Raw genomic sequence first — 24,419 nt, forward strand, 5'->3', positions numbered from 1 at the left:
TGCAAACTCCTACATAAACTAATTGATTCAAATTTTAACCTCATCAGGAATACATTCAGCTTCACTTGAAGTCCTTAATAAATTAAGTTGAATCAATGTAAAAGTAAAATTAAATCAAATGAATAGTTTCAGGGGTCAGCACTGGTTTCTCTTCGCAATTTAGACCTCGCAGGTACAGAGTCAGGGCTTAAATGGTTCTTTGATTGCAGTTTAAGCTGAAATGGCTCAAGAGAAATTTCAAGGAGAGAAAAAAGGAGTGGAGGAGAAAAAGCATATACAAGGCTGCAATTTATTTTTCTCCAGGAATAAATTTAATTTGCAATTTTGAAGTCTGATTCACTTCCAAGTATTTATTTATTTACCTCTGAGTCTGCTGTGGGTGGTTGTTTAATTGTTGTTATGCCGAAATCTAAACCAAATATAACCCAAGATTTTTTTCAACCACGTTCTTCCAAGGGCAAGCAGGGACCTTCTTCTGGGGCAGATGGTCTCTCAGACACTTCTGGATGGGACACCCGTTACAAGATTTAAAAACAATAGCGTCTAAAAGTATAGATGGGAGACAAGAGAGGCTGGACATCAAGCAGGGGTCCCCCCGTGGCTGAAGCTCCAAAAGATCGTGTCCACGTATCCAAAACATTCACAATCAGTCCAGAGAAAGCACCACAGTCTTCTTTGGAGGCCATCGCTATGATGGTCAAACTGATGATCAAATCAGCTGTGCAGTTTTCTGATGTTTTTTTTGCAATGACAGAGGTACATCTGAGAAGACGCTTAAGAGAATCTTAAGCATTAATTGCTTTTTGCCTGCCCTCTTCCTCCCATGGTTCTTCATGGGAGGCTGAGGGTTTTGTTCACTGCAAGCAGGAAGAACGCAGATCAGGAACAAAGATGGCAAAGAGGGAACATCTGTCAGCCATTCCCGCAGTCTGAGACAGGCTTCCCACATTTCGGCTTGTTGAGAACACGCGGCAGACAGATCACCATGAAGAGACAACCTGTACTTTATGCCAAAACCAACACATTTGGAAGACAACAAAGCAAAACCTTTCCTACAGCTGATAGGTTACGCTGCGGTGTAAGGACCGGCAATGAACACAGAGCTATCGCAGCCGCTGCTGCTCCACCACAGCCGTGCGCTCCTCAAGGGCCAGGCCTGAGCTGGCCCTACACATGGTCCAGATGCAACTCTTCTGTACCTCTGTCAAGAGATCTGGGTCAGTGACAAAAATGTAACTTCCTTGTAGTGAGATTGATTCTCTTGGCTGTTAAGAACACATTGGCTGTGCTGTTATTGCAGGCTGCGACTCCTTGTGTTGTTTTCAGTGTTTATCTCTTCTTCATTTCTCAAAGCATTTATAGAATCACTGAGCGGTTTGGGTGGGAAGGGACCTTCAAAGCCCACCCAGTCCAACCCCCCTGCCAGGAGCAGGGACATCTCCAACCAGATCAGGTTGCTCAGAGCCCCGGCCAACCTGGCCTGGAATGTTTCCAGGGATGGGGCATCCACCGCCTCTCTGGGCAACCTGGGCCAGTGCTCCACCACCCTCACTGTAAAACATTTCTTCTTTATATCTAGTCTAAATATACCCTCTTCTAGTTTAAAACCATTTCCCCCATCCTGTCACACCAGGCCCTGCTGAAGAGTCTCTCCCCACCTTTCCTGCAGCCCCCTTGGGCACTGGGAGCCGCTCTCAGGTCTCCCCGGAGCCTCCTCTTCTCCAGGCTGAACAGCTCCAGCTCTCTCAGCCTGGCCTCACAGCAGAGCTGCTCCAGCCCTCTCAGCATCTGCGTGGCCTCCTCTGGACCCTCTCCAACTGGTCCACGTCCTTCTGATGCTGGGGGCTCCAGAGCTGGACGCAGCGCTGCAGGTGGAGTCTCACCAGAGCGGAGCAGAGGGGCGGAATCCCCTCCCTCGACCTCCTGCCCACGCTGCTGGGGGTGCAGCCCAGGATGCCGTTGGTTTCTGGGCTGCAAGTGCACAGTGCCGGCTCCTCATGAGAGCTTCTCATCCACCAGCACTCCCAAGTCCTTCTCCTCAGAGCTGCTCTCCATCCATTCTCTGCCCAGCCTGGATTTGTGCCTGGGATTGCCCCACCCACGTGCAGGACCTTGCACTTGGCCTGGTTGAACTTTATGAAAACATTTCTAAATGTTTTCAGTGCTTTTTCAGATTGAAATTTCAACACTACGTGCAATATTAGGAAGTAGCTAAAATCAAATCCACTGTGGCTGTTTCAAGGCTCTTCTTTCTCATTCTCTCAGCTTCTCAGAAGTCTTCTTATATTTACAGGATAAATTCATAATTGTGTAACTTTTACCTTTCCTCGCCCTCACATATGAATGAGCAGGAATTAAGGAAGCTGATCACTGTACCAAACTGCAAAGCCAGTAAAGATGCACTCATCTCTCTTTCACAGCCTGGGAACACTGGTGAGCCTCTCTGTCCTCCAGTAAGACTAAAAACTCTAAGCCAAAATGAAATAAAAAGACCTAAAGCTATCAACAAACAAACCTGCTGAACCAACATAAACTAAAACGTGAAAAAAAATTAAAAATATCTATTTTTCCTCTGAAACTGGAAGAAAACCATAAACTCCAACAGCTCCAAATGAGATGTCACAACTGGGAGCTGTTTACACTCCACACGATCAGATCAGGCAAGAGCAGAAAACTCTCAACCAGATGGGCAGACAGAGCTTTGCATATTTGTTAGGTTCAGGGAGGTTTAAGGATTTAAAATGTTTTCACATGCTGGGTGCAGAAAATCTATATGCTTTTCAGACAAAATCGGAACAGACTCATTTCAGAGCAAACTTAAAGACACAGAGCTCTGCAGATGCACAAAGACGGAGAAGGCAAATGCTGAAGGGCTTTACTGCGCCTTTCCTTAGACAGGGATTCCTTCCGGACTACGGCAACGGGCTCATCTGTCCTAGCTCATGGCTGTAGGCACCTGAGAGTAAACAAAGTGCTGTTTATAATCCATGAAGCACCTATTGCTTTTAAAATTCTGGCATGATACAAACCTAGGAACACAGCTTGGGCAAAAGGCTTCTTTCACCTGTACAGAGCAGCATCCAGCTCACAGGGCCGTCAACAACTCCGTCCCGAGAAGGTTACGGAGCAAGTCCTCCTGGAAGCTACTTCCACCACATGAAGGAGGTGACTGGGAACAGTCAGCAAGGAGTTGCCATGGGTAAATTTTTCCTGACTAACCGGATCATCTCCTACAAAATGCTGAATGCCTTCACAGATTAGAGGACGGCACTGCGTTCTCCGTAAGTCTGTAGTTGATCCCAAATTGTCTGGTGCGGTTGAAATGCTGGAGGCTGCTACTCAAAAGGACTTATCTAGGCTGGAAAAGTGGGCTGACGGGCACCTCAGGAAGTTCAGCCAAGGCAAATGTAAAGTCCTGTCCCCGAGACAGAGTAATTCCTTACAGGCTGGGGCCTGGCTGTCTAGAAAGCAGCTCTTGAGATAAAAACACAGGAGTCCTGGTGGACAACAAAGCTGAACAGGAGTCAGCATTATCACACCGGGTAAGGTCAACAGCATCCTCAGTTGTATCAGCAAGTGTGTAGCCAGCACGTTGAGGGAAGGGATTTTTCCTCCTCTGCCCAGCACTTGTAAGAACACATCTGAAGTACTCTGCCCAGTTTCTTGCTCCCCAGTAGAAGAAAGGCATTGACCTGCTGGAACAATTCCAGTGGAGGGCTACCAAGACGATCAGGAAAGACAGGAGGCAACAGACACAAGTTAGAGCACAGGAAATTCTGATTTGGGATGAAGGGAAGATATCCTTTACAATGACAGCAAACAAACACTGGAAGAGGAGCCAGGAGAGGCTGTTGGATCTCTGTCCTTAGAGATACACAGAAACTGAGTGGACGAGGGTCTGAGCAACCTGCCCCAACCAGACCTGCTTTGAGCATGAGGTTAGACTCAAGACTTCTGGAGGTCCTTTCCGACCTACCTGCTTTTGTGACTCCTATTCTTTAAAAATTTCTCCTATTCTTTAACATACTCCAGGCCTGGAAGCCCAGCTTAGCTTCTGCTATGATAGAAATTTAATTTATGTCTGAGATGGAAATTTAGCTTTTCCTCTTCCCCTCTGTCCTGATTATACCATAGAAGAGAGGGAATTCAGAATCTATCACAGATACCTGGGAAGGATCTCGTTAAAGGCTATTTCCATTCCTCTGCTCCAAGCAGCATCAACAATACCCATTTCATTCCTGGGAGAGGTTCATCTAGCTTGTTCTTAAAGATTGCCAGTGGTAGAGACTTCTCATGGAATCTTCAACACTGCACTACTGCTAGCAAGTCGAAAACATTTTGTCTGCAATGTATTTATTGAGATCATCGTAACTGCATTGCCACATAACTTCATCTTAACAACGGTGTAAAGCAGAGGATCACCTCAGTAAGTATCGCTTCCTCACACGGAGCAGAGGAGGGATTGTCACAGATTGTGGCAGAGGATAGAAAGTTGAACATCATGATGAATAACCCTACAACACAGGATAAACGAGTAGATACAAAAGGAAAGTCATAAATATGAGTAAGCCTGTTGTGATATCAGCTCCTCTAGAGATTTTGCAGTTCCCATTGTGGTAAGTTGTAGGGGATGGGACAGTGGACATCATTGGATACGGGATTTTTTTCCATCACTGGAGAATACAGCATGGAAACAGGAAGGTTAATTCTTGAACAGTGACATTCAAACATGTGCTGCTGTCACTGCAAAAGTCAGAACATAAGACAATCTGTAACTTATTTACAGACTACTGTATTAACAGTAAACTCTCTTTCCTTTAAAACAACTCTAATAAATCAGTTGCAAATTTAAAAAGCAGTGTTAATGTACAATTCATCAGAGAGGATTAGGCTGAGTTTAAAGAACAAGCATTGCAAAATCCAGTGAACGTGTCTCAAAGGATAAGGACCACATACCGAAATCTAATAATCTAACAGCAGATGACAAAAATCAAGTGACCAACCATTTGCTTCTTTTTGGCACCGTGGTGTGTGTTCAAAAATCAAATTGCCATACAGTGCTTCTGGGATCTCGATCTGACTTCCTGCATAAGACAACCTACAAGACTTCCTTTAAGTAGTGGTGAAATGGAAACTTTCTTTCAGGAAAACTTTCTTTTTAGAAAATACCAAATTCTCATTTAGAAGTAGTGAATAATCTGCAAAAAAAACCCTCTTGTAATACATTGCAATGAATCATTACCCTCATTCTTTACAATTTGTAAACTTTTCTTTTCTTTTCTAGTGTCAATATTTCTTTTCTCAACTTTAAGCCACTGGATCTTGCTTTATCTTTTACCAATAGACTAAAAAGCCTCTGTTCCGCAGGAAGGCCAGCGAAGAAGTAATTTCCTAAACCTTCCCTAAGAGACAGCACGCTTCACAGCCGATCACTGCGATTCCCAGTCTCTAATCATTTTCAGATTTCTTCTCTGAATAACCTCCTTGGTTTGCGAACACGGGATGGTGAGAGATCACACTGGAAGATCTATCTAACAAACACAGGGGCAGTGTATTTCTGTTGCTAAATGATACCACCCGATGTCAGCTTCTGGAGCCAAGAACGCCATCAGCACTTCCAGCCGTTTTACGTCACCAGGAGCTTGTCTCAGCTGCCCACAATGACTAAAGTTTTGAAGTCATTGTTTCCAGGCGTTCTGTAAGGGCAACTCTTCAGCACAGACCACACACTCTGCTCGGAGATGTGTTACTTCACACACACACACCGAAACACCTAGTGTTTGTGCCCACTTAAGAAGAATTCCCATCCAAACAGTGGACTGTTATTTTAATCATTAATTGGCAAAACTCTAGACAATCAGTAAATATTAGGGGAAAGCTGTGATTTTCTGCTTTCTTTCAAGGTCATTGACAAAAGTTTATAGCCATGAAACAACACGAATCGGTCCCTGAAGGACCTAAAGAGTAACCACTCCCCATTCAAAACTGTATTTCACATCTTCCATTTATCCAACTTTACACCCATGCTGTGTGAGCCATGTCAATACTCCGTTGTTCTAATTTCTTACCGCTAAGTGAGCTGCAGAAATACATTCCTTCTGCCTATCGTCCACATACACCTGCATTTTGCTTTCTCTGGGAGAATTCCGTAAAAGCACGTAATAACCATCCCTCAGGAAGGATATGAATGTAGACTTGACAAACAGAAAGCTGTGCAACGATATTAACTACAGTTCCTCTGATAACCAGGTATTTATAAATACTAACATAGAATCATAGGATCACAGAGTGGTTTGGGTGGGGAGGGACCTTCAAAGCCCACCCAGCCCAACCCCCTGCCAGGAGCAGGGACATCTCCAACCAGACCAGGTTGCTCAGAGCCCCGGCCAACCTGGCCTGGAATGTTTCCAGGGATGGGGCATCCACCGCCTCTCTGGGCACCCTGGGCCAGTGCTCCACCACCCTCAGCATAAAACATTTTTTCCTAATATTTTCAAGATGTCTCCCGGCTTACTGAGCACAAACATGAAAAGGTCACTGGTATGAAGATCCTAAATTTTTAACAAGTGTATTCAAAAAAGGATGCAAGTCTCAACATCACAGATTATTTATAAGCACAAGTAAAGTATCGGTCTCCTCTTCGGGCTGTGAAATGCTGAAGCGTATCTCTCCCAGCAGAACATGACACCCTGACCACTACACCCACCACATCTGGAGGCAGATCTTGTTGGGGGCGCGTTGCAGGGGTTCAGGGTTTTGTTCACGTAGGAACTTATCTCTTTTGCCTGAAGACACCTCAACGGGTGTAACTGATCTCTGCACAGCGTGGCAGACTCACCCACAGCAGGATGAGTAAATTCCCTTAATCCTTCTTAGCTGCCCACAAGCCGTGTCACTGTAATCCATCTGAAGAAATCCAGAACCGTGTCTCAAAGTAAGCCCGAGAAGGTTACCAACACATTAACCTCAACCTTTCTGTTTGCCTATTAAAATAAAAATCAAGAGCTTTGAAAGTCTGAAATTTTTATTGCTCTTGGCTTTGAAAGGCCTAATTGTGAGACTGAAACGTTTCACAGGCCATGTTTTAAAGATTTCTCTTGTAACTTCTGGAAAGACAGAGTGCTGACCAGTGCCTGCAGCCACCGGGGAGGTGCTGGTAATTCGCCGGCTAACCGGGCAGCGATCCGCAGGCATTTTCACTGTCCCACGCGCTCACCTCTTTAAGCAGTGCAAGGAAGGAGAACGTTCTTCCTCTCCTCACGACATCCTATCCTCTATGAAACAGCGGTTGTTTCCAGACATCGCGTGACTGTGTCCACAAGTGGGCGTGCGCCCTTCCCGGACCTGGAGCAACTCTGCAGCACGAATCGCGACGGCTGCACGCACGTACGTGTGCCTGTCGGTCTGCTGGGAAGCAACTGTGCAAGACGGGGCACTTCCCCTCTTATTTCCTGCTGATCTTTTATGCTGTTCCAATCTTCTTCAGAAAGTCAAGGATATTTTGAGTTCAATGGGAAAACTCAAGGCCAACAAAGAAAAAGGAAAATATCTTTAAATTCTTTTCCAACCCTCTGACAGCCCTGTATAAAGGGTACCGAGCACCTCAGGCAGCTTTGGTGGTGTTATGCAGGTATTGACTCAGATGTGATATTCCTCTGGCTGCCCTAGAAAAGCAGAACCCCCAGCTGAGAAGATACGTAGCAGCAGAGATGGAGAACAGCTCAGTGCGCTCTGTGAAACACCTATGTACGTATATTACAGCGTCCAGACGAAGGTACCAGGAGCTATGGGCTGCAATTGTGCAGCTCAGAAAGCATGTCTTGATTTTAATCTTGGGGACATCCTAAAAGCATAAAATTTCTCAAGTTCTGATCTGTTCCACTTTGCTTTCCCCTCTTCTACTTATTAAGCCATTTTTCATCCTCCACGCCACAGAGAGGCACGGTCAACGATTTGGAGAGACCTAGGTAGAGAACCGGAACAGGTCCACCGCCAGCCTTGTTTCCAGTTTTTGCTCTCCCTGTTTACCCAAAATGCAGAAAACGCCAGACTGTCTCAGTGCTGCCATAGCACCTGACACTTGACTGCTCCTGTCCTCAGTCACTGCCTGTGACCTTCCTGGAACTCGCCCTGCACCACTGTCATTAACGCTCAAATCGTGTCACCCTCCCCGGGTAAAAACTTTGAGATTCCTCACTCTCATGTGATTTGTCACCTTCCTTTTTTGCCTCAGTCTTCCCTGGTAATCCCTCTTCCCACACCTCCTGAGTGGATGGACCATGAAATGGGAACTGGGGGAGCAAAGTCCCTCCCACTGTAAGAGAAGATCGGGTTCCTGAACACCTGAGGAACCCGAATACCCCTAAGTCTATGGAACCTGACGAGATGCATCCCAGAGTCCTGAGGGAACTGGCTGATGGAGTTGCCAAGCCACTCTCCATGATATTTGAAAAGTCAGAGCAGTCAGGTGAGGTCCCTGCTGACTGAAGAAAGGGAAACATTGCCCTCATTTTTAAAAAGGGTAAAAAAGAGGATCCTAGGAACTACCGACCTGTCAGCCTCACCTCTGTGCCTGGGAAGGTCATGGACCAGATCCTCCTGGAAGCTATGCTGAGGCACACAGAGGACAGGGAGGTGGTTTGAGACAGCCAGCGCGGCTTCACCAAGGGCAAGTCCTGCCTGACAAACCTAGGGGCCTTCTCTGATGGAGTGACTACATCAGTGGACAAGGGAAAAGCTATGGATGTCATCTACCTGGACTTCTGTAAGGCCTTTGTCACAGTCCCCCACAACATCCTTCTCTCTAAATTGGAGAGATATGGATTTCACGGGTGGACTGTTTGGTGCATGAGGAATTGGTTGGATGGTCGGATCCAGAGGGTAGTGGTCAACGACTCAATGTCCAGATGGGGGTTGGTGACAAGTTGTGTCCCTCAAGGGTCTGTACTGGGACCAGTGCTGTTTAACATGTCCATCAATGACAGAGACAGTGGGATGGAGTGCACTCTCAGCGAGTTTGCAGACAATACCAAGCTGAGTGGTGCGGCTGACACGCGTGAGGGACGAGATGCCATCCAGAGGGACCTGGACAGGCTTGAGAAGTGGGCCCATGTGAACCTCATGAGGTTCAATAAGACCCAGTGCAAGGTCCTGCACATGGGGCAACCCTCGGTATCAATACAAGCCAGGAGATGAAGGGATTGAGTGCAGCCCTGAGGAGAAGGACTTGGGGGTGCTGCTGGATGAGAGGCTCAACAGGAGCCGGCAATGTGCTCTTGCAGCCCAGAAACCAACCGCATCCTGGGCTGCATCCCCAGCAGCGTGGGCAGCATGTCGAGGGAGGGGATTCTGCCCCTCTGCTCCGCTCTGGTGAGACCCCCCTGCAGCACTGCGTCCAGCTCTGGAGCCCCCAGCATCAGGAGGACGTGGAGCTGTTGGAGAGGGTCCAGAGGAGGCCACGCAGATGCTGAGAGGGCTGGAGCAGCTCTGCTGTGAGGCCGGGCTGGGAGAGCTGGGGCTGTTCAGCCTGGAGAAGAGGAGGCTCCAGGGAGACCTGAGAGCGGCCTCCCAGTGCCCAAAGGGGGCTGCAGGAAAGGTGGGGAGAGACTCTTCAGCAGGGCCTGGTGTGACAGGATGGGGGAAATGGTTTTAAACTAGAAGACGGTAAAAGAAGAAGACAGTGTAAAGAAGAAGAATTTTTTTACGCTGAGGTGGTGGAGCACTGGCCCAGGTTGCCCAGAGAGGCGGTGGATGCCCCATCCCTGGAAACATTCCAGGCCAGGTTGGCCGGGGCTCTGAGCAACCTGATCTGGTTGGAGATGTCCCTGCTCCGTGCAGGGGGGTTGGACTGGGTGGGCTTTAAGGGTTCCTTCGCACCCAAACCACTCTGTGATTCTGTGATTCCACACTGCCCATAACAGGGCAGCAGGGACAAATACCATTTCCACCCGACAGTCCATTTCTATTACTGGCACGTGTAGGTCTGAGAAGTCCAAATCACTACCTGGAGCACTCTGAAGAGCTTTCAGGGCTGGCTTAGTCTTAGTTCAGAGAACAAGAAAGACTGGAATGGCAGCATTCACTCCTTCAGCAGGAACATAAGAAATCTCTTTTGCAAAGCAGTGTGAAAATCACTACTGAATTAATAGCTAAGTCAGCACCTAGACTTCTTATTTTGCACTGCAGAGGCTTTACCCACTCAATGCTAAACGTCAAAAAGAAGAAAGAATTAAGGGAATGCATCATGTGATGACAGGTATGAAAGTCAACCTAGCTGTAGTGCCGTTAAGCAAAGCTGTAACGCAGCACGTAACAAATAGAAAAATACGTGAAGAACATATGCTATACAATCCACCCAGTAGAATAAGGAAAAAAATCCCAACTCTATCAAAAGCCAAGATAGATTATCCTGCTGCACGGTAACAGGGGTCACCATCACTTCACACACAAGCAGAATTCTTCAAGTGCTGAGATAGCACTGCACTCATTGTCTTCTACTTTGTTTCAACTTAATGGGGATAATTTCATTCACAGATACAGATAAGAAAGGAAACATCACGTTCAGAGTGTCCTGGGAATCGTATGGTACGAGAGACTCACTGCCACTGTTCAAAGTCTTTGCCAAAAACTCATAGAAACTTCAGGAAAACAGTTCTGAGAAATGACCTAGTTATCACTGCAGAACACACAAAATCATTTAAATGCCAAAAGCCTCTCAGATCTTGCAGTTGATCAGTCTTTTAAGAAAATTCACCATCACGTGTTTCAACAGTGCTTCACTCTCACTTGCCACTTCCACAAAACCAGTCTCTAGCTGTCGTAACTGTGAACGAACCTTCAAAATACAACACGTGCAACTGACACACAGACACCTGCCTGGGACTACAGACAGCCTGAGAAAAGCGCTCCGAAATACGGAATGAAATTCAGCAGGGGATAAGCCAGGTAATGGTGCTGTTCTACAACACTGTCAGGAGCAGTTTTGCTCTTGAAAGCAATAAGCAATCGCATCACGAAGAACCAACGACTCACAAAGCCTTAAGTTGGCAGGAACAGAACGGGATCGACATTCCTGAAGGCAGCTGTATCTTTAAAAATCTGGAGATGCAGTTTTATTAATTTCAAGTGAAAATAAATCAGCTTTGTAAAGCATAAGATAGACTACTATGAAATATTTTGGTCAAACAATTTTTCAAAATGAGGTCCATGTGCAGTGTTAAATTAAGTGCAGCATGTAAACGGTATTTTCCTCTCCATCAAATCCCGAGATGAACGTCTCTGCAAACAAACTAAAGTAGAGGGCAGCAGTCAAGGACGTGAGCATCCCTCTCACACTGCTTCTGGCAGAACTACTGAATCTGCATTTCATCCCAGTCCACGTAATATTCACCTCTAAGGTTCAACCTGATCTCTGCAGCTCTCTGCACAGCACGCAAACCCCAGGTATTTCTTCCCCACAGATCAGCTAACGCCCTCTCAACCTGCTGTTGAATCAGCTCAAGTATTTTAACATGGCGTAAGGGAAAATCTGTTAAAATTAACAAATCCATTCAACAGAACTATTCTAAATCCAGGAAATACACGTATCAGTACAGGCTTCAAGAAATCTACTTTTTTTTTTGTGCATTCTGGGAGTGAAATGATCAGAGGCCACTGAAATGCACATTTCGTGAAATGTGCGTTTACTGAAACCACGCTCAGCCCTTCAGCTTGAAATACCAGGTTATCTCAGTGATCGTGTCTGCAAGTGCACTACGAAAAAAATCAACATTTTATCACACAATTGCTGCACTGTAAAGGTGCCCCAAAAGAAACATATGAACATGTTCATCATCTTTTCTTTTTTTTTGTGCTCTTCTCATTTGGGGTGTTTACTTGGCCCCTGGTGGCCTACTGTCTTTTTATGTTCACCTTAAGAACCCAAACTTTTAAATTTTCATATCTTATTAATGCAAATATGTTCCAAAAAGCCATTTCTCAGCCTTCCTATGATCTCTATTATTATTTTACGGTCATACCTTCGTAAGCAGACACTTTACACTTGACCTAAAAGGGAAATGCTATTCTGTATAATCACAGAATTTGTAAGATTTTACGCACCCAGGCATTGTTCCCGGGAAACAATGAAAACCTTGTCTAGTTTTGCATTCCACTTCAAGAGTGCACAGCCAACCACACCACCACTGTGAATTCACTCCTAATTTTTGTCAGATTCACTCCTAATTTTTGTCAGATAATGATTGACTCAAGTGTTTTATGGTATTTCTTTAAACAGTACTAAACAAAGCTTTAAATGTGTCAAGGCTGACTAATTTCTAAACTGTTGCCCACAACGTTTCAGCTGCTTAATCACTGGTGGGAAGGAGCTATTACTATTTAACTAAAAGTCAACATCCTTGTCAAAAACACGTCCATAGCTTGACAGCAAAAATGGGTCAAAAAAAAAAAAAAAAAAAAAAAGATGGAGCATAAAAGGAAAAAACAAGAGCTCAACGTTTTACCTCGCTGTCTGGGCTGGGCTGGATGACTTCCCAGGTCTGAGAGTCCACGTCGTAGCAGTGAAGTTCGTTGGGCAGCGTGTTATCTGCAGCACCACCAAACACGTAGAGATGCCGGTCAAATGCAACCATTGTGTGGCCGTATCTTCGCTGCGGAGGAGGAGGGGAGCCTCGAAGCAAGTGCTCGGTAGGAATTCGTGTCCAGCTGAGACATTAAAAATGAAACAGTGTATTTTTTAATAATTCCTTTCTGCAAAGTAAGTTTTCTAACTCTCAGACTGTAAGAATAGAGAAGAAGAGCTCTATTACAGTAGTTATTGGCCTTGCATGAGCGTAGACAACGACTAGTCCTGCACTGCTAAACTTCTCACTGAAAATGTGACAAAGGGAATACAACCCACAGGTATTTAAGTAAAGGCCAGCAGCTCAAAGACCACCATGTGGGAAGGAATCCGTGATCTGTTATCACACACTTTAACAGGTAACCCGTCTAAGCAAAGGGCACCGTTCTGATACCGTATCCCATTTTGATACGGCATGGCTTATTCCCTAAGAGAGCACGATTTCAGTCAAGGCTTGGGGGCCGTTAGCTGTTGTTTCAGTTGGGGTTCCACTTCAGCCACTAACCAGACCGACCAGGTTGTCAGGACAAACCAGTGCATCTGTATCATCACTTTTTGGCATTTTTCCCCCACATTTTCAGACCAATGATCAACACTTTGAGCAAGTCACACCAAACATCTCAAGCTGAACACTGAAGATTTTAATAGATCCCATGCATTTTACATTTCCCAGTGATTTCACTATGAACTGGTATTTCTGGTTTTAACCTCGGTCTGGTTTTAATCAGGGACTCAGATAACAGCTTTTTGGGAGGTAATATCTGGCATCCCATTCTGAACGCACTAGCATTCACGATTCTTGTTTAAGGTGAATCTGCTAAACTTCCTGTTCGTCTGCTGAAAAAGACCAATCTGACGCACACGGCAAACAACAGTGTCTTACTGAAACAGGCCGTGTTTTGTCTTATCCACCCTTCCTCATCAGGAGACGCAGTATTCTTCCGCAATACCCCTAAGTATGTGCACTTCTCAACTGCAGTAGTCAAGGATTACGCGGATTTTGCGCGATTTAACTGTCTACACTTACATCTTTTCCTTGAATTCAAACTGAAAGAGATTATTGGTAATCTTTGCTCCACTCTGGCCAGAGAAAACAAACATCTTGTCTTTGCAAACAGCCACAGGGAAATTACAGCAGGAAGGAGGAATTTCACCACTTTGCTCAATCTGAAAGAAAACAAAGTTTGAAATTTAAAACGCACGTGCGGAGTGCGCTGCAGGACCATGCCACGCACCAGCCGACAGACAGCCCACACGGCAGCAACGCGTGCAGACAGCCCAGTCCCTATAAATCTGCCCACAGGCAATCAACTAATGCTGCGCTTACGTGTCTGCCCAGACTCCTTGCACCACGGATAAAAAGGATGAGAGGCCACATTTCTAAAGCCCCTGATACTGCAAGGATCAGGACTCCAATCTCGAGAGCCAGCCAGCAAAGCTCACAGTCTGTGGCAGTGGGTGAAGTGGGAAATGCAGTCCCTTTTTCCAGGGAGCAGAGCAGTGTAGGTTCAGTTCACAAATTCACAGGCAAAAGATCACTTTCATATATGCTTGGTTTTCCAAAAACACAACCAAAATAAAATCTGAACCACTTCTTTTCAGTTGTGTGACAAATACACTCTGAGGAGAGAGCAGAATTATCCAGCATAGGAAATTTTAAATAATTGTGTATGAAAACTAAAAAAGAAAATTCTGTGTGTCACTTCAAATTAAAGCTTCTTACCTCCTCCCAGCATGTCAGCTCTCTATCCTGCAGGCCAATTGTCCACATATCATTTAACCTGTGTGATAACACAAAAAACACGTGATATGAAACAGTTTATTTTTGGTAATTTTTAGCTCACCGAGTTGAAAGGACAGAGATTCTATTTTATTAGCATTCTGCCTCCTGCACAGGAAGAATCTCCTACGTCTGCTAGCAGAAATAAACTATTAGAATCTTTTTATCCTCTACCTCAATTTTATATCAGCACCTAAGCTTGCCTCACCATTTTTCTAGTTACAAGCATACTACAGTTAACAGTTACACACAGCAACCCTGCCTGGAGCTTAAGGATTTGAGCTATTTAATCTTCCGGATTTTTACAGAAATACCCCTTATTACTCTGCCTTCTTCCACCTACCCCAGCTAACCCCGGAGACCGACCACAGCAATTATTGATGCGGCTGAATCCTGCCTCTAATACATAAAATACATTGTTCAAATCTGCCTGGAGGCTCATGTTCCACCAACAGACATTTTTAACATGATTAGACGTATTTAATATAAATTATACAGCTGCTCTCACCCAATCCCTCCTTCCAGCTACCCGAGGTCCCTGGGGAACTCCCTGAGCTGGAACTGAGCAATTCCACAGAGTCATGCATCTTTCTCCCATTCCTCCTCCAGAAATAAAGAAAAAAATCCCGTCTGTTTTTCCAATTAACAGCAGTTCTCCCAGAGACTTTGAGGAGCTGACAACTCTTCCGCAGATTCTCCTCCTTCAGAAGAGGAGGCAACCCAGCACGCTGGGGCAGCTCCTAGTTTGTGACAGTCTATGTGCTCTCGCGATGCAAATACTGTGTAACATAAAATACTTCTCAAGTTCATCAAGACAGAAAAGAAAAATCATGTGTTCGGTATTGGTTCTTCCCAGATAGAGCAACCACAAACGCAAAGAGCTGCCACCTGGGACAAAGCACCAGACTCTCCCTAACAAGGTACCACTCATTTCCAGTCTTTTCCCATCCAAAATCTCCCTTCAACCTAAATAACATCAAATATTTTCAGAGAAAAAGCTGACATGCTTCTCTTAGTTCTGTCACATGACTTCACAGAAAATCCACGCCTTGTTTTACATGTCTTCAGCGACATCAGAAGGCCTGTGGCAGGCATCTTTTGAGAAATGCTCATTTGGCAAATTTCGAAGATGGTTTAGTATCTTTACAACCAAGAAGGGTGTCAAACTGTACCTCCGTAGCCATTCTGAGTCACTAGATTTTTAGGTTTTAAACATGCTTATTTGAACATGAACTGGTGAACCGCGAAAATGTAATGCTGAACAACAGGCTGGGCTTTGCAAAGCTCCAGTGATGTGTTTAAATCGCGTGGTACACGAAAACACCTCTGCAGAGAAGCGAGGGATTAGGATTTTATAAAAGCACCCAACGAGAGAATGACCCCACCACGCACCGTGCGTTGCCGTCATAGCCTGCAAAGATCCACAGCTTATCACTGTACACTGTTGCGCCGTGAGCTGACCTCGCAACTGGCAATCTGCAATGGAGAAAATTAATTAAAAAATTTCTCAAATCACCTGCAGAGGTGCTGTGAGAAGGATCTGCTAAAATGCCCTTGCAAGAAGCAGAAAGACTCCTACGCAAATGTTTATTTGGGATTGGTTAGCGGGGCGTTCGTGAGATGCAGTGCCCATAACAAAAGATCAATCCTAAATTTCTCCTCCCTAATTTTTGCTGGTTTTACTAAATCAGTCAAGAAGTGTGGAACAGAAATGTGATGCCACAAGGGCAGCAGATGTAATGTTAGCTCGTTTGAGGTCAGTTGTGCAGTAGGCACACTTGTAATTGTGAGGGAAGACAAGGACATTTGAATTTGTAAAATATGAATAAGAATTACTCTCTGAAATGTCCAGATTTGCTAGAATAACCAGAAAAAGAACTTACCAACGCAGTCTATGTTCTAAAACATAACATACGCTCATCAGAGGTGAGTAACAGTAATTCAAGAATGGAGCGGGTATTTCTACAAATCACAATGATAAATGCTCCCTTCCCTCCTCCCACTAAAATCAGCATTTCAGAAACTTCAAATACGTAACGAACCGCGTGTAAAGACACAGTATGTCCCATGTGCGGGCGCGGTAAACGTGAAGTTGGGTCAAAATCAGTGTCATGGATAACATCCCAAAACGTGCACAAAGTCAGCTTTAAGAAGTAATGCATTACTGGTTTTGGTTTTGCCTCGGAAAGCTGAACCTCAGGAACCTGTGTTCAACAGATCCAAACAAATATTGTCAACTTATTCATCTGCTTCTGAATGTATCTGTCTGAACACACATCACGTTAACGCGCTTCAAGCAAGCGTGTGCATTTCAGAGCACTCCAAGAAACTCAAATTTTATTCAGAAAATAATGCATAGATTTAACTACAAAAAAGCCTCAAACTAATTTCTGATAAAACTAAATTGAAACTATGAGGGATCAACACATTTCATTCTATCCTTGAAAAAGAAACGATTGAAAAGAAAAAAAAATCCTTTTCTCCCATTTCTGTCACAGAAATGAAACACGAAGAATGGATTATGGTCGGATTTCTGATATAGTACGCTATGGAATGGAGGCCTTGCAAAAAAACTCCTTCAGAACAAAGACAGTTTCCAGAAAGCTTTAATCAAGAAAGTATAGCAGAAATCATCCTGCAGCCTTCATTAGTGTTGTAACTAATTCTAACTGTGCCATTTTAAACGCTTGCTGAGTTACATCCAAGTCCCCTTGAAGAGCAGGGTAACAATGCCAGATCCTTACCTTCCTTCGGTCTTCCACTCTGTCCACTGTCCAGTTGCAAACTTATATTCGAAGAGATCATTTTTATTCTTCAGGTTGGAGTTGGAGTAAATGTCTCCAGTATAGCCACCTGGGCAACAACAACTCCATTAGACTCAAACGCAATAGAGCATACGCACCTCTGGTCATTATACTAGAAGAAAACTTACATTTAGGTTACACAAAGCGAAGGTATTTTGCTAATGGACTACTACAGGCGGGAGATCTCCTCCACTCCTACCCCTAAAGAAACACTATGGCAACGAGTTTCAAGTTTTCTTTACTTTAGACAAAATAGCAAAAGTGTTTCCAAGCTGAAGTCGAAATCAGTCACCCATGACAAATGCTGGCTTTGCCACCAGATAAAACCTTTTGACATCTCCTAAAAATATATAGTTATTTTGATTATAGTAGTTATAGTTATTCTCATCCCTGGAAACGTTCAAGGCCAGGTTGGCCGGGGCTCTGAGCAACCTGATCCGGTTGGAGATGTCCCTGCTCCTGGCAGGGGGGTTGGGCTGGGTGGGCTTTGAAGGTCCCTTCCCACCCAAACCACTCTGTGATTCTGTGATTTTTTCAAAACAATGCCAGCACATTTATCATTCGAAGCACGCAGAACTGTGATCTGCCGCTCTCTTACCAAACACAAACATGCTGCTCCCATAGACCACAGCTGAGTGGTGATACCGCGGCGCTGGCGGGGTCCCCGTGGTAAAAGCCCTGCACAACATTGAGAACAGCAGCAATCAAACATCCTTGGCATGCTTCAGGCGCTCAAGGCTATTGTGCACATTCAAAAGAGAAACAATCGTTAAAAGTTACTCTACTGTTCCTGAGTGTTTTCACTAGTTTTGGTTTCTTAATTACGCTAAGATTTTACGACGGACTTCACAAAAAGATGCTGCGGCTGCAATCTGTTTGGCAGAGATAGCAAGCGAGGCCGGGTAAGACAACACGGACAGCAGAGTCCAGGGCGAAGCAGAGACATCTGTGACCCTGCCTTGGCACCCTCCCTGCCCTGAGGGGCTGCAGCAGCCCAGTCCCTCTGCCCGCACTCGCAGGGGGCGCGGGAACAGCGACAACCCGGGGCTCCCTGCCCGTCGCTGCGCTGCCCAGCATCCCCTCGCCGGCTGGAGCTGTGCGGGGCACTCGACCGACAGCTCCGCCACGCACCAGGCCGGCGGGGTCAGCTGCGGCAGCACTTGGCTCGGGGGTGCCGCTTCCCCTTGGATGCTGTGCTGCAGCCCCCGGTTTTTCCAGCTGGGAGCGGGCGCTGAGGAAAGCCGAGCCACCCGCCAGCCCCGCAGGCGGGGCGGGGCCGGGCCGGGCGAGGGCAGCCCACCTGCACCACGAGCAGTCCTTCACGTCGAAGCGCAGCAGGTCGTTCAGCATCGTCTTCCTGCGGGGAGGAACGGGAGAGGCGGCTGAGGCGGGGAGGAACGGGCCCGCTCCCCCCGGAGCGCTGGCTCCCCCCGGTCGCGCCCCGCTCCCCGCAGGCCCGCCGTGGCCTTACCCGTTGTCCCCGCCGAAGACGTAGATGGCGTCCCGGTAGGCCACCACGGTGTGCTTGCTGCGCCTGTGTGCGGCAGAGACCGGCGGTGAGGACCCGCCGGGACACCCCCCACCCCATCGCCCCCGCCCGCCGCCCCCCCCCCGCTCACCGGGCCCCCACGAACTCGTCGCAGGGCGGGAGGCGGCGCCACCGGTGCACCGTCTCGAAGGGCCCGAAGTTGAGGGTGAGGTACTCGACGCTGTCCGAGCAGCTGTGGTCGAAGTCCACGCTCGGCGCCACCTTGGAGCGCCCCGCGCCGCCCGCCGGGGCTCCGGCCGCCGCCATGGCCCGCACCGGCCGCGGGGCCGCCTGCCGGACTACAGCTCCCGGCGTGCCCCGCGCCAGGGCTTCCGGCGCGCCCTGCCTCCCGGACTACAGCCCCCAGCATGCACCGCGCGCGCGGGGGGGGGGGGGGGCGCGGGGAAGGGTGGTGCGGGCACCGCAGGGCGGAAGGTCCCGGGTTCGAGGCCCGCGCCCGGCCGGGACCGAGGAGGCCCCTAGGCGACTCGGAAGGCAGGCGGGTTTATACGTTAACGGAGTTTATTTGTTAATACAGAGAACCAAACCGAGAACAATACTCACCAATACGCATAAAGGCCTGTGCCAGAGCCAGAGCTGAGCTAGGAAGCAGTTCGATCCCAGTCGGTGGCCGCCGGAGCTCCACGCTATTCCAGCACGGTAACACCCAGCGTGCAGAACGCGACCCCGCGCAGGAACTGGAGCAGGGGCTTCGCGTGCCAGGCACCGACACCAGCCGTGGCACAGGCCCAGGGCGGCGCAGTAGCCTGCATCTCACCCGTCAGTTTGCATTTAGTTTAACAGGGAGCGCGTAGCTCCTGACTCGGTGTTGGTAACCTTACAACTCTCAGGTTAGTTTCTTCTCAACAGCAACAGCTCTGCACCTCGAAACCAGACCTTAGACGCTTCTCCGTCGAGACCCGCATTTTTCACCCTGAGCGAGCACCTTGGTAGGGGTCAGAGCTGTTCCAGCAAAACTGACAACTCCCCAGAAAAAAAAAAAAAATCTTGTGTAAAGATACATTGTGTGGCACTCAGTATTTTGTTACGAGCAAGGACACTAAGAAATCTTAAGCGCAAAGGAGTAACATCGCCGTGAGCACCAGCAGGACCACGCCGAGGTCCTTCAAACCATCACCCTTCCGCGCTGTCGCTCTCACCCCCTACTTGGCCTCTTCTAGGGGCAGCTCAAGTCACAGTACTTACCAAAACACATCCTGCACACCAGGAGTTTGCTTGCAATAGCACAGCTACGTTGTTCCTGTGTCCACCATCTCCAGGGCTGGTCCCAAACTCCACACCTTATCCCAGCTCCTACGCAGCAGCACCGTGCCCGGCCAGCTCAGGCTGCACGTGAGCTGATGCCGCAGAAGGGGGAGTGCAAAGCACTAGTCCCCAAAAGCCACTTATCCCCCCACAAATCTTTCCCATCTCATCAGCTACACGCCTGGAAAAGCCACTGATACCTGCAGATCAAAGCACAGTCTCTAACGAAAACACTGAAGAGCTCCAACGGGAACTCTACCAGACACTGGCCCATCTACTTTTCGGACCTTGCAATCACAAAGAAATCCCCGGATTTCTCGGTTCAGGATGAGGAACAGCATCAGCAGTACTAGGTCAGTCTCATTTTTCACTTTTTAAACCCACCATCGCACTTAACTACAGCAGGCACCACTAAGGCACACACCAGCCACCTCCCACCAGAAAGCACGCGAAGCCCCCAGCACCTCTCCACGAGCCCCGGCTAACCAAACCTGAACTCACTGCATTCACCACCGATGCCCTGAAACACACCAAGATGCTTCCAGATGTTTGGTACTCACGTCCCTCCAAGAAAGGATGACTGGTTTTCAGCCTTGCTCCCAATGCGTGGGGCAAAAAAAAGATGGTCCTACCCCTTCCCAGGGCTGGGGTCGGTCGCTCTGAGGACGCTCACTTGGTCCTTCCTCTACTGCTATCAGCAGACACCACTGCATACACCACTTCCAGCTGCGTTTTCTCAAGAGACCGCACTGTTTGGTTTAACTTGTTGGCCCGTTTCGGTGAAAGCTAATAGACAAATGCCTCAAAACAAAATTCCTACTAGACTTTTTTTAAAAAAAAACCCAAAACTCTAGGTGAAGATAGAGCCACAGCGTTCCCACTGAAGAGAAGGCCACAGCACAAAGTTTAATTATATACTCTTACACATCGGAGAATCCACAGGCAAGAAAGATAACCGCGCCACAGCTGCATGGAAACTTTTGATCAGAGCTTATACCTTACTAGATACGTACAGATGAAAATCGGGCTTCAAATTCCGCTTCTCACAGAGCTGTTCATACAAAACCACCGAGAGCTCAAGGACGGGTCAGGTCAGCCCGCAGTGAACGGTGGGGATTCCCCCTCGTCCGCCCTGTTCTCAGGCGCAGCGTGAGGGGTTGGTGTGGGAGCAGGGAGCCGGGTCTGTGTTACAATTCAGGGTTATTTTACCATTTTCCCCACACACACTAAACAAGTTGTGCCATCTTTGTCTGTTAAGAAGTTAATTTGTTATCCCCTCCGGGTAACAAAGTGGAAAGCTACACTCTGTTAGACTACAAGATACAGAATCACTCCAGCTCTTTGGAGGCTTTTAGATACAACTCTGAAGCATATTATTCCACAAAGGAACAGCAAGTACCTTTCTTAAGAAAGGAAACTCTACAATGGGTCAGCCTTTTTCTTTTAAGCAGAAGATGATGTATCCACTACAGGACTCCCTTTCCGTCCAGGTGACTCCTGTGAAATACCCTAACGTCCTCTGGGCAGCACAGACAGACAGTTTCCTAAGCAAAAATAAGTCTTTAAAAAGTGACTTCAGGAAACAGGTGCGAGTTCCTGTTAAATCTATTTTTATAAGAAGGATACCAATGTACATTTGGAATAGTTTTATTTTCATTTTCCCCAAGGGGGAACCAAAGGCAGAGAGGTGGTGTGAGATACATCACGCTGTTCTTACGGGTAAATCAATTTGCAAATGTTATTTTACCACTCTATAAAAATACACACAGGAGTGTGAAGGAAGCAAAGTAGTTCAGACTGGCTGTCATGGAGCAAATATATTAAATACGATCAGGTCTTTTTCTCCTAAAAATTGTGGCTCCTTGTGTTCCCTAAAACCAAAGTCTTTAGTAGCCACCTGCCACAGGAACAGACATTTAAGTGGTAGCTTCCTTCGAGCATGTGCACACAAAAGCATTAGTAAAGAACTGCTCCCGTGGGACTAGACAGCAGATGTGAGCGACAAAGCCCCTTTCACAACAGGAAAGAAGATATGCATTCAGTTTTATTGTTTCAGTTTCCCATCCAAGCTCCTGTAAACAGGTTCCATACCACTCAGGCATCTCTGATAAAAGAGTCTATAGTTCTATAAAAAGAAGTCACGCTGTAAGACCACGATATTTACCCTGTACATGTTATGCAAGCGCGAAGAGGAACAACCTTCCGATTTCTCAAGATACATCCAAGCAATCTGTAAGTGACCCAATTCCTTTCTCCGTCCAACTGTGCTGTGGGAAACTCAAGTTAAGTGCCTCTTCACAGGTAGAGACAGTTTGCTTTTAAAAATATTAAGGACACATTTTTTTTTAATCTTTAAGAACTTCCTGGAAAGTTACTGTGAAAAATGAAAGTGCTCCCATGGTGAGACCAATGTGCAAAGCTCTACAGACTTCTGTTCTTGCTGCTTTCTTAGTATTCCTTCCCTTAGCAGATTCACGTTAAGATGAGGCTCAAGATATCACAATGAGGCCATCACCCACTTGTAACAAGCAGGTAGAGCCTGGAAAGTGTTTTATGTTTAATCATAAAACGTGGAATAAGCCAAAAAAATATTGTTCGGATATGATCATTACGGTCTCTCGAGTGGGTTTATATACCAATGGCCTGCAACACTCGCTTTTCATTCTCATTGAGATGATCTGAAAACATTGCATAGCAGGGCTGCTGTGCAAACTGACAGAGGAAGTCTGTGAGATAGGCCTGAAAGGAAGAAAGAAAGGCACAGTTAGCACCACATCACTTTGGAAATTCTGTTTCTTTCATTTATCAAAAGATAAACCTCAACACGCACCAAGTAAGAGAAAGGGATTGCAGCGATAAGAAAAAGCGATGCAGAAGGAGGGGTGGCAGCAGGGGGGAAGGGCTGACAAATGGCTGTGAGGTGCTGGTAAAAACCAGCAGCAAAATATCGTACGGGGACTGACTGGATGGGAGCATCTCCGGTGGAGCACGAAACTGTCACGTTCAGTCTCCAATCTACTTTGGACTTCAGCAAACAGCTGTGAAGCTCATGGGTAGAAAAGTCTCATCTCCCTCTTTTTGAAAAGTTTTGTTCATTCAAATTTCCAAGTTATAGACATTGGTCCAATAAGGAAAAGTAGCTCCAGGCACCCTTCGGACACCCAGCACCTTCCAAAGTAATTTCAATGAGCTGAGTGCATTCCGGACAGTGATCAATAACTGGTGCTTCGGGTTTTGGTGAAGTACAACACAAACCCCCCAAGTCTATAAAGAATTACAGGAATCTGGTTTAAAAACTCATTTTAGAGCATCACCTGGAGATCTATTTGGTAAAGGGGGTCCTTTAATGCATCTGGATCATCCTCTTCATCATCTTCATAGTAATCATCATCTGTCAGAAGCAAATCAGCAGGTTTTAACGTCCAACAGAGCAAAATACCTCAGGAAGTGTTCTACTAGACTACTGTTGAAATCCAAGGATCCAAAAAGAAGTACTATCAGCAGCGCTGGGTAAAAAAAAAATTGTATCCAGAATATTCGCTCCTTAAGTTCACATAATTAGAAAATGCTAAACCCCAGAAGAAGAGTCGTAGTGGGAATCTCAAGGAACGCCGCAGGTGGGATGAGCATACACAGGATACTAGACAAGCAGGTTGGTTAGTTACGTGCACCATTATCTTGTGCCTAATCTTATGTCAGGGTAACACATTTCCAATCCTGTGCTAATGCACGTAGTCCTCTCATTGGATTTGCCTGTAAGGTTCTCCCTTCTAAGACTACATGCAAACAGGAGAGGAGATGATACACCCGCTCCACCTTCTTTATACAGCAATTATCTCTCAAGGTCACTCCACAAACAAGCTCATCCACTTCTACGACACCGCCGTTCCATCTTTGAGCATCAATTGTCTCTTTAGAAGAAATACATGCATAAACCTCACAGCAACGTGAAGTCTACACAGCTCTGGAACTCTCAGGCGAAAAATGCAATTATTTAATCATTGTGGTATTCAAAGACATGCCCCTCTCTTACAGAAAAAAGGTCTTTATTCAAAATCCCAGTGCAGTATCTCCTTCCCTTGCCTGCAGCCTCCGTTGAGCTGCTGTCAAGGAAAAAAAACTTTGACTAGGATGTCATCTACTCTACTTTCACTTTGAGTAACCACTTTGAAGCTGTTGCTTACCATACTTGTTTGTGGAAAGAATATCTGATAAGAACTGTCCTGCTAAGCCTTCATCTTCATCCTCGTCCTCTTCCTGATCCTCCCACATATCATTCGAATCATCTGTTTAGAAAACAAAAATTTCTAGAAACAAACAGAATCCCAGAGATCCAGCCCATTGATCCCTCTAAGGGGCACTGTGTAGTTTTTAGGTAAACATCCCTGCTCGTGTAGGTGGCCGAAGGGAAACCTCTGTAAC

At 46.5% G+C, this 24,419-nt stretch overlaps 2 protein-coding genes across 3 annotated transcripts in view; both read right to left on the bottom strand.

The window, feature by feature from the left end:
* Positions 1-19,008, bottom strand: part of LZTR1 (leucine zipper like post translational regulator 1) — a 39,134-nt gene extending 20,126 nt beyond the window's left edge. Inside the window, exons 1-9 of one of the 2 annotated variants that reach the window (XM_086765405.1) lie at positions 18,823-19,008; positions 18,675-18,737; positions 18,504-18,560; positions 17,802-17,881; positions 17,144-17,252; positions 15,792-15,875; positions 14,343-14,400; positions 13,647-13,786; positions 12,501-12,702 (exon numbers count right to left, since the gene is read on the bottom strand). In XM_086765405.1, coding sequence (XP_086621531.1) covers positions 12,501-12,702; positions 13,647-13,786; positions 14,343-14,400; positions 15,792-15,875; positions 17,144-17,252; positions 17,802-17,881; positions 18,504-18,560; positions 18,675-18,737; positions 18,823-18,998 — 969 coding nt within the window. In that variant the 5' untranslated portion in view covers positions 18,999-19,008. Of the gene's footprint in view, positions 1-12,500; positions 12,703-13,646; positions 13,787-14,342; positions 14,401-15,791; positions 15,876-17,143; positions 17,253-17,801; positions 17,942-18,503; positions 18,561-18,674; positions 18,738-18,822 lie in introns of those variants that run through there. The other variant, XM_086765406.1, reaches the window with a different exon arrangement.
* A 1,838-nt stretch (positions 19,009-20,846) lies between these two features.
* Positions 20,847-24,419, bottom strand: part of IPO9 (importin 9) — a 39,605-nt gene continuing 36,032 nt past the window's right edge. Inside the window, exons 22-24 of the mRNA XM_086765604.1 lie at positions 24,182-24,283; positions 23,312-23,388; positions 20,847-22,736 (exon numbers count right to left, since the gene is read on the bottom strand). Of these exons, the coding sequence (XP_086621730.1) occupies positions 22,626-22,736; positions 23,312-23,388; positions 24,182-24,283 (290 nt within the window). The 3' untranslated portion in view covers positions 20,847-22,625. The remainder of the gene's footprint in view (positions 22,737-23,311; positions 23,389-24,181; positions 24,284-24,419) is intronic.

This window comes from Chlamydotis macqueenii, chromosome 23 (assembly GCF_036417535.1).
Source record: "Chlamydotis macqueenii isolate bChlMac1 chromosome 23, bChlMac1.mat, whole genome shotgun sequence".
Classification (NCBI taxonomy): domain Eukaryota; kingdom Metazoa; phylum Chordata; class Aves; order Otidiformes; family Otididae; genus Chlamydotis; species Chlamydotis macqueenii.